Source organism: Diplotaxodon limnothrissa, linkage group LG12 (assembly GCF_057381915.1).
Source record: "Diplotaxodon limnothrissa isolate DT_005_m linkage group LG12, D_limnothrissa_male_GT1.1, whole genome shotgun sequence".
NCBI lineage: Eukaryota > Metazoa > Chordata > Actinopteri > Cichliformes > Cichlidae > Diplotaxodon > Diplotaxodon limnothrissa.
In genome coordinates, this window is record NC_140607.1 from 22,418,926 (window position 1) to 22,428,741 (window position 9,816).

General features: G+C 37.8%; 1 protein-coding gene across 1 annotated transcript in view; it reads left to right on the forward strand.

The window, feature by feature from the left end:
* Positions 1 to 9,816, forward strand: part of vps13a (vacuolar protein sorting 13 homolog A) — a 43,812-nt gene that overhangs the window by 8,824 nt on the left and 25,172 nt on the right. The window contains exons 18-40 of the mRNA XM_085367346.1: positions 208 to 409; positions 502 to 616; positions 982 to 1,118; positions 1,214 to 1,346; positions 1,731 to 1,848; positions 2,191 to 2,335; positions 2,674 to 2,782; positions 2,882 to 3,057; positions 3,311 to 3,467; positions 3,604 to 3,683; positions 3,789 to 3,848; positions 4,061 to 4,259; positions 4,461 to 4,577; positions 4,750 to 4,853; positions 5,045 to 5,212; positions 5,429 to 5,736; positions 5,851 to 5,998; positions 6,130 to 6,301; positions 6,589 to 6,716; positions 6,848 to 7,074; positions 7,203 to 7,459; positions 8,888 to 9,072; positions 9,228 to 9,371. Coding sequence (XP_085223472.1) covers positions 208 to 409; positions 502 to 616; positions 982 to 1,118; positions 1,214 to 1,346; positions 1,731 to 1,848; positions 2,191 to 2,335; positions 2,674 to 2,782; positions 2,882 to 3,057; positions 3,311 to 3,467; positions 3,604 to 3,683; positions 3,789 to 3,848; positions 4,061 to 4,259; positions 4,461 to 4,577; positions 4,750 to 4,853; positions 5,045 to 5,212; positions 5,429 to 5,736; positions 5,851 to 5,998; positions 6,130 to 6,301; positions 6,589 to 6,716; positions 6,848 to 7,074; positions 7,203 to 7,459; positions 8,888 to 9,072; positions 9,228 to 9,371 — 3,589 coding nt within the window. The remainder of the gene's footprint in view (positions 1 to 207; positions 410 to 501; positions 617 to 981; positions 1,119 to 1,213; positions 1,347 to 1,730; positions 1,849 to 2,190; positions 2,336 to 2,673; positions 2,783 to 2,881; positions 3,058 to 3,310; positions 3,468 to 3,603; positions 3,684 to 3,788; positions 3,849 to 4,060; positions 4,260 to 4,460; positions 4,578 to 4,749; positions 4,854 to 5,044; positions 5,213 to 5,428; positions 5,737 to 5,850; positions 5,999 to 6,129; positions 6,302 to 6,588; positions 6,717 to 6,847; positions 7,075 to 7,202; positions 7,460 to 8,887; positions 9,073 to 9,227; positions 9,372 to 9,816) is intronic.

Consider the following 9,816-nt stretch of genomic DNA (forward strand, 5'->3'; position numbering starts at 1 on the left):
ACAAAATAACAACTTTGTAGCTGGTCTTTTTTCTCCACAAGGGTAGATACTTGATAACACTAGCTTGTGTGTGTGTGTGTGTGTGTGTGTGTGTGTGTGTGTGTGTGTGTGTGTGTGTGTGTGTGTGTGTGTGTGTGTGTGTGTGTGTATCTGTGTGTGTGTGTGTGTGTGTGTGTTGTTTGTTTTGTTTTTTTCTTTTCTTCCCAGAATCACAGCCAAGCTTACTTTGTTTGAGGTCACTGGCCTCACCAATAAGCAACCTCCACCAATTCTCCTTTCATCAAGGAAGGCAGCCATAGGAGCAGGGACCCCACTGCTTTGTATCCTGTTTGAGACCAACCCCCTGGACGAGAGCGCTAACCAGCGGCTTCACGTAGAATCACAACCCTTGGAAATCATCTATGATGCTGTGAGTGGTTCACTGAGTGTGAATGAGCAGCAAAAATAAAAACCCTCAAAAGCAGTACATATATACATATTTGACTCTGTGTGTCTGTGTAGATAACTGTGAACAGCATATCAGCGTTCTTCAGGCCTCCTGATGACATGCAGCTGGATGAGCTCACGAATGCAACCCTGATGAAACTGGAGCAGTTTAGAGACCGCACAGCCACTGGTGAGTTTAAGATAAACTGCAGATATCTGCTATCATGATTAATCTTCTAGGATCTCTAAGGACGTCTTTGATGGGCGAATGTTTACATTCCTTGTTTAGTCTTCCTGTTTATGTTCTTGAAAGTGATTGTTTCCTGAGGGCTTTGGAAGATTTTTCAAGGTTTTTTTTTTCATTATTGAAGTTTTCTCCTTATTAGAACTTTTAGGTGAATTTGCCATTTAAACATTACTTAAATTAATAGAATCTCAGGGTTCATTAAACAAAACCACACATTTAGTTAATTTTATGAATCCCACAACAATAAGATTCACCCACCTTTGGAGACAAAACTACTATTGATAACCTATTAACATTTTATATTTCAGGTTTACTGTATGTGATTGAAACACAGAAGGTTCTCGACCTGAAGGTGAACTTGATGGCCTCCTACGTGATCATTCCACAGACCGGTTTTTACAATGGCACTCAGAACATCTTGCTGTTGGATCTTGGTCATTTCAAGGTGGGGAAGTGTCAAATGTGAATAAAGATTGACAGCAGGCTGGAAATCCAAGGTAACTTACCAATATATGCCTTCATGTTTCTGTGGTTTTACAGATGTCCAGTCAAAGCAGGAAACATCTACCTCAGCTGTGTGTGAGTTCCAGCAACATTGAGGACATCATGTCCAGAGCTTACGATAGCTTTGATGTACAACTTGAAAGCCTACAGTTTCTTTATAGCAAACCAGGTACACACACATACACAACACAGTTGTAACACATTTTTGACTGATACACATAATGTTGATTGATGAGGTGTTGTTTTTATTCTAACTACTGTTTAAAAATCACTAAGCTTAGGCTTTGTTTGTATTGATAGGTTTTACACAGCAAAAAAAGTCATACAGACAGCATTGAGGAAATGTCTTTATGAAAGTGATTGGCACTTGTAGCTCTAATGGCTTTACTATGTCTTAGCAAAAAAATATTCCATTGATTTCAGGTATTGTGTCCTGGAAGGGATATTGCTAAACTTACACATTGATCCAACAGACATATTTCTTGTTTTTACTCTGCCTCTGTTTGGACTCAGTAAAAATAAATAATAATAAAACTTTATCTTTATGTGATAGATGGTAACTGGAAAAAGGCCCGCAAACAGAAACAGTCACCCCTCCACATCCTAGAGCCAGTGGATCTAAAGGTGGTTTTTAGCAGGGCAATGATCAACAAAGACTCCCGCATGCCAAAGTAAGTATGTTTCTGGTTGACAGTCAACTGATGGTTAAATGAAATCTTTGTACGAAAATCTGAACTTACTCTTAACCCTTTTCTTTGGAGAAATTAATACTTTTCTTTCCCCCCCTCCCCCCTGAAAAGTTTCACTGTAAAAAAAAGAAAAGAGAAAAGACAGGGAAAAAAAGTGCAGTATTGAAGACGGATTCTAACACTAGTAAATATTCATAAATATAGTGCGGGTTCAGATACACAACTTAAAATATTTATCTTGTAAGGACCAGAGCTAAGAGTATTACGTAAGCTTAAGTTTCAGGTTGTAAGTTTTGTTTGCATCTTTGTGTATGTGTTTTATAGATATAAGATGTCTGGAGAGCTTCCTCTGTTGTCTCTTCGTATTTCTGATGTAAAACTTCGAAGTGTTCTGGAGCTGGTGGACAGTATCCCGCTGCCTGAAAGCAAACCTGCTACACGTGGCAATGCTCCATCATCAACTCCAAAGGTAAGATCAGAGGGTTATGGAGATGGTCCTCTCTGGATTTCACTAAAATTTGGCAACAGTTGGGTGAACTGAATTATGATGATCGCTGCTATGAATGAGAAGGAAGCCTCAGCTGAGATGGTTCATTTTTTCCCCAATTTAAAAAAAAAAAAAAAAAAGCAAAACAAGCAAACAAAAGAAAAACATCTCAAATTTGAAGGCTTGAGGGTTTTGCATTGAATGAATATACAAATAGTTGAATATTGAGGTGGAATTGCCGGACTAGTAAAAGTAAAGATAGATTTTATTACTAACACTGTTAATACAACTGTTTTTATTTATTTTCTTTTTTTTTTTAGCCTAGGCAGTCTTTCACCCCTCATCTCACTCCCAGAAAACCTCTGAACTTTGATCAACGCTCTTCTCTCATTTTTGAGTCATGTGAGACCATCAGCATCACCTCATTAGGTAAGAAACAGTTTTGTTTTGGTCCTACTGCTAAATATCTTTAAAAATCCTGTGTGTATTCCTACCACAGATTGTGTTTATTTTTTAATTATATCCCAGGGTCAGAGGAGGATCTGTTCTATGATGCGCCCAGCTCTCCCATCGGGGAGAAACCATTTTTTCCAGACAATCCCATGCCGCTGCGCTATGTCGATGCAAGCAAAAGAAAAAGTCTCATCAAGGAAGACGCACAAAAGAACATGACTGACTTCTTTATGACATTTGAGATCAGTGAGGTACAAAAATATTTTTTTCCCTTTCTGCACAATTAAACATAGTTATTAAATTCTGTAAGAATTATTTTTATTTAACCTTGTTATCAGTCATTTTAGTTATTTCTGTGTGAGATAAAAAGAAAAAGAAAATTCAAACTCTGCCTTTTCTCTTTAGCATTCCTCAGTTAAATTTCTCCACCTCCTTTTATTTTTGTGACCACCTTTATCATCATCTTTCCCATTTTTCCATCGTCTCTCTGTCTTCTTTGTCCAGTTTTCTGTTCAGCTCTGTCGTTTGTCTGGAAGTATGGAGGTTACGGTGCTCCACTTAGATATAGAGGGTCTGGGCACTGAGCTGAAGCTGCGCACCTTTGACATGACGTCTAATACCTACTTGCGAGAGATCTGCCTCAAGTGTCCTGAATACATGGGTCAGTAGATACCAGCAACGCCTTAATTTTTGTTAAACATTTGATGATTACAGTTATCCTAATAAAAATGTGCAAATCATCAGGGCAGTCTTTGCTTAATTTTTTATTAGGCATGTTTTGTTTTTTCCTTGCACAGATTCTGAAGACAAGCAAGTACAGCTGATCACTACACTGGACAACAAAGAAGTCGACCTGCTCACTCTGGAGTATATCAAAGTAATATGGGATACGTTACGTGAAAACATTTCAGAATATTTTCTATAAATATTTTAAAACTGTGGAAAATCACCTTAATTTTAAAGATTGGATGAATTTTTCTAGGCTGACAAGAATGGTCCCGACTTCAAGTCTCAATATAATAACACTGAGCAGCTCATCAAGGTGAGGGAAATGTTAATAACCTAGCAATAATATTTATTTTATTTACTTAATGTTCCCATTTTGTTATTTATAGCATGATGTTATTTAGGGCATGCTGAGAGATGATGAAATAGGCCACAGTTAACAGCAGTGTTTCTTTTACAGTAATTATTAATAATGGGTAGAAGAATCAAAATATCATTTCAGACAAAAAGGTTAATTTTCTTCATCAGGTGACCTTTTCATCACTGGATGTTCACCTCCATACGGAGGCTCTCCTCAATACCATGAACTTCCTCAGTAAGCTCCTTCCTGAATCTAATAAGAAGGAAGGACAGCAGGAGGAGCTTCCCACTATCCCTGAGGAAGACGATGCTGAAGCAGAGAAGGAGGAAGAGAAAAAGGAGGAAACTGCTGTAACCAAGAAAAAACGTAACTGATATTATCTGCACGCTGTTATTGTCTCACCATTTATGAGAACATTGTACTACTAGAGCAGATATTTCACAGTTAATGAAACAGATTTTCAGAGCAGTATCAAAGGTTAAATGTTACACTGGAAATACATTTCCTTTTTTTGCAGCTGTTCACAGGTAATGTCTTTATTTCTTGTCCTTCACCTTTTTCCCCCAGCTTCAAAAAGGTCAAAATTTGCAGATGTGGTTAATCTGCATATCAAAACTGATCTCCGCTGCCTTAAAGTTTTCATTCGAGGACAGAAGGCCAGGATCTCAGAGATCAGTATTGAAGGTATGAAAGAAAGAGTTTTCTGTGTACTAGGTACTCTGGCAGTGCTTTCAATAGGATTTATTAATTGTTTATTATTTCTGCTATACTCTGCTGTATATAGAGTTTTCTAATGAACTTTTTCTAGTCAAATCTTCAATTCATTGTACAACTTGGGGCTTTCGTAATTGTCTAGGTCTGGTTTCCGAGGTCCTGATGAGGAAGAAGGGGATGGAGGTTTCGGCCAAATTGAAGAACATTGTGATTCTGGACTGTAACAAAGAAGCTTTTTACAAAAAGGTACCGACTGCTAGTGCTTATGAATGTTTACCATTGTACTTAAAAAAAAAACACAAAAGAAATGGTCATTGTTTCCCGCATTGATGTTTCTGGTCTTCATTTGTTATGTTTTTGTTTTGTGTCACTTGCTGATCATGTGGCACAGGCAAATCTGAATAACAACTTTTTCTGTGCCACTCTGTTTTTTCTAGGCTGTGTCCATAGCAGATAAGGAAGTGTTTCACTTCCACATGGTAAACTATACAGATGCGACTGAAGGAGATGCCTATCTGGACATGTCTAACGTTGACACTACTGTTACACTAAGTGTGGGCTGCATTCAGGTCATCTTCCTCAACAAGTTTCTCTCATCTATACTGGTAAGAATCACGTTTCTGGGCAGAATTAATCTGTTGCTCTTATCAATTTTTATCACATGTAAAACTGAAGTGGTGTTTTAATTTATTAGATAAGGTAATAATAAAATTATAATTATAAATATAATTATTTACGTTACCTCTGTATATTTCTGCATTCCAACTTGATCTTATTAATTTTTCTCCAAAAATATTTTTCCCCACCCCATCTCCTTACAGGAGTTTGTCAATAACTTCCAGGAGGCTAAAGAGGCACTAACTGAGGTAACAGTTCAGGCTGCAGAAAAAGCAGCATCAGGCGTGAAAGAACTGGCTGAACGGACCACTCGGATCGCTCTTGATGTCCACTTCAATGCACCCATCATCTTCCTCCCCCAGTCGTCCTCTTCATCAAATGGCATTGTAGCTGACCTTGGTCTGCTTTCTATCAAAAATCGTTTTGCCAAGCAACCCTGTAAATCAGATGCCAGCATCCCACCTGTTGTGGATATAATGACTGTGAGACTGACTGACCTTAAGATGTTCAGGTCAGTTTCTGTGGGAGGTATTATTTAAAAAATATGCATGCTTGTGTTTGTGATTGATTAGAATTTGCAGTATTCCGACAGACCTTTGTAAATCTATGTTTTTGTTCCTTTCAGAGCCAAATTTAAAAATGAACGTTTTGAAGAAGAGATCCAACTGCTGAAGCCAGTGAGCCTAGACTTGGAAATCCGTAGAAATCTATCTTCCAGCTGGTACCACGAAATACCTGACATAGATATTGGGGTCCATCTAAAGCCCATGAGTGTAAGTATATATATATTCATATATCTTACCTGTTTGTTTGTTTTTTGATTTTTAATCCCACGATTGTGTAGAGGCTTATATTGAGAATTAAAAATAGTTTTATCAAAATCATCTCTCTATGTTCCCAACAGCTGCTCCTATGCCAGAATGACATGATCATTGTCCTGAGGACTCTGAATGAGAACCTGTCAGAGAAGTCTGATGCTGGTCCACCTCCAGCTGCTCTGCCTGCCACTGACCCGTCCTCTGACTCTGTATCCAACAAAGACTCCCAGGAGTCTGGCACCACTGGACCACCCAGCAGTAAGTTGTTGTTGTTGTATATGGTTATGTTTGATATGGTTATGTGTGTTTGGTAGAGCTTTAAATATAGACATATGATTTAACAGCCTGGTCAGATAACTTTTTACCAAAAAAAACAACAGAAAACAAAAAACAGATGAGTTGTTGTTTGACAGGGCATACTTACACAAAACTATGTAGCTAATGAAATCTGAAACATGTTCTCCTTAATTAGTGCACAATTCTGACTAAAATCCAGTAGCTTGTCTTTTAATCCGAACTCTGCGCTCTGATTATGCTGTTAATAGGTAACACAGTGGTGACAGCTGCTGTTGTAGAGACACAGAAAAACAGCAAGCTGAGAAAGAACACACTGAAACTAAACTTCAAGTTTGACTCACTGACTGTGGTTCTGTACAGCTCCAATGAGGATAAGGTAATGCCAAGTCTGTTACATATGTACAAACATACACAAGTCATAACTACATCATAGAATTAGACTTGTCAGTCTGTATTTTGTGAGGCACGTTTAGTAAAGAAAGTCTGTGTAATTTCTGTTTTTAATAGCAGTTAGAACCACAACGTGAGCTGTCAGGCCCACATCATGACCAGTCACACCCACAACATGAGCCGTCAGACCCACATGATGAGCAGCTGAAGCTAGCAGAATTTACTCTGGGCACCATCTCCACCTCTGTCCACATGTACTCCGACAGCTCCATGAAGGCCTCAGTACAACTTGCTGAATGCCTTCTAGACGACAAGAGGCCAAAAGCCAAAAGTATCACCCCAAGGTACGGCTACCACTTATAAAGCTAGTGACACACACAAAAAAGCCATGTCTTGACGGATCAGTGTAAAGTAAATTATTTTATTGTGTTCACTCTTTTTTTTCTCATAGTCCTATTTTGTTTTTCTCTAGGATGATGGCAATGTGTCCTGGTGCAGAACAGAACAACATGGTGGAAGTGAGCTATCGTCAAACCCGTGAAGGCACCACTTTAGATACAGTGGTGCAGGATGTGTATCTATGTGCCAGCATGGAATTTCTGCTCACGGTGGCCGATATCTTCCTTAAGGCCACCCAGCAGGGTTTTGCCCAAGTGCCACAACCCAAGAACAGTACTGGTGCTGGCGATAAGAAGAACATTAACTCATCGGTCACATCTAAAGAGTCTGGTGAGTTGACTTTATCAGTTTTAATGTTTTAATCTAGTTAACCGAAATCATCTCTTAATCGACAAGCTTAAACTGCCAAATTATTCCCATCTTTGTTTTGCCTTATGTTTATAAAACTTTCATTTTTGACTATTTCATTACAATACAACATTTTATAGATGCTTTAAAATAATATAGATGTTATATACATTTATATAGTGAGTCTAGATTATGAGTTTTGTGATTATCAAGTAGGGCTGCTCAATTAATCGAATTTTAATCACGATTACGATCTGGGCTTTCAACGATCATTAAAAATGACTGAGCCGATTATTAGCCCCTCATTTATCCGCGACACCTTAAAGGCCGGTCCGTGAAAATATTGTCGGCCATAAACCGGTCCGTGGCGCAAAAAAGGTTGGAGACCGCTGATTAAGAGGACCCGAGGGAAGCTCGGAAAGCTAAGCAGAAGTTATTTGGAGAGTGACTGCCGTTGGTTGAAAAGAGAGTTTAAAAAAAAAAAAACTTCAGTGGTGTTGCACACTATTTTATATTATTTTTTTAAAGTCATTGTTAACCCTTTAAAGCCGGTCAGAGCAGCACGCTCCGTTTTGCGTAACTATTGTTAAATCCCTGTAGAACCTGAACCGTGTAAGCTAGCGCAATAATTTGTTTTGCATATGAAACCGGAGGAGTTGTACTTACATCTTATGCCATCAGCTTGTCCTCGGTCACGGTTTCCTTCCACATATAGCTTTGCAAAAATTGCATAAAAAGCGCTTGCAGGAACAAAAACATAATATTCCAGAAACACGCTTTGCCGTTCCTATCAGCTGTTCGTAACACTTCCCACAGTGAAATGATGCACGTGCTGTTTTCTTTGCAAATTTGCATCATAGGATTGTTTTTTGTTTTTCCTGCAGTATATAAAAATTGCTGTATCTCCAAAATAAAACTATGAAGACACTCAAAATAAATTTCCTGTGGTGGGAAACTATTTTTTGCAACTTTATTGTATTTAAAGTTTTGAGGGATAAACCTCTTAAATTTCTCCAAGTAGAAATATATGTAAACAAAACAAAAGCGATTTTCAATTTTTTTTGTAGTTTATTGCACTTTTTTGCAATTTATGTAATTACTATGGACTTAATGCATACATATTATTAAAATATGGGCTATAACAGTTGTATTGATGTATAGCAACTTGAAATGCTCCCACAAATGGCACTACAGCATGTAAAAAAATAATATAAGCTCTGGTGGACTTGGTTCTATAGTAGGTCTTAAAGGGTTAAATAAATATCGTCAAATAATCGTGATCTCAATTTCAGTGAAAATAATCGTGATTATCATTTTTGCCATAATCGAGCAGCCCTATTATCAAGTTAAACTGGCGTATTCTAATTATTTAACGTGAAGTTTTACTCTAATGCTCTCTGTGCCTCCCAGCTACAGCTACAGCCACGGTAACAAAGACTGAAATGAATGTTGTGGTGCGAAACCCAGAGATTGTATTTGTAGCTGACCTGACTCGTGATGACGCCCCAGCTCTGGTGATGACCACATATTGTGAACTAGTAATGAAAAATGGTGGTGAAGGATCACGGACGACTGCTGTTATCAAGGACCTCAAGGTTTATATTTGGAATGTATTGTGGTAGTCAGAATTGCATGTTCAAAGAATTCAAAATTATGTATCCAGAGGAAAATGTTAATATTCCTTAACACATATTTAAAATTAAATATGATTAGGTTGGGTTTTTTTTTAAACTGATCACTTTTGTTGTAGGTTGTTGCCTGTCCATTCTTAAGACAAAAGAGGAGAAACAATGTGACTACAGTGCTTCAGCCATGTCAGGTGTACTTCAAAAGTACTCAGTCTCCAACCTCCCCTCAGGCTATGGAGGTCACCATCAACGCTCTCTCACTTAAGGTATTTGTTTTGTTAATATTACATGTGGCCGCATATTTTGTTCTTCAAATTGAAATGATTGTGTTTTTGTTGCAGTTCCAGCTTCTTTGTTGTTAGCAAATGAAAGCCTTTTTTTTAAAATTTGAACTTTTTGGGGTTAAACCACTGCCTTGTATGCATGCTTAATTAAATGAGACAGAAAGTCAATCCCTACATCTGGTTACAGCAGTGTGTTACCTTGGAAATACAGTTTTTTGATAAAAAAACGTTTCAGACTTTTGTTTCCTTGTACTGGATATAATAAGGGGGCATATTATTGTTGCTCTAACAGGACTGTATCTGCACGTGTTGATAAAAATTGTATCAAATGAAAGCAAATTTTAAAAGCAAGAAATTTATTTCTGTCGGGCAGAAACGCTTAACTTTAAGTAGCTTGCCCTACTACGCAGTCATTAGTTAAATATCT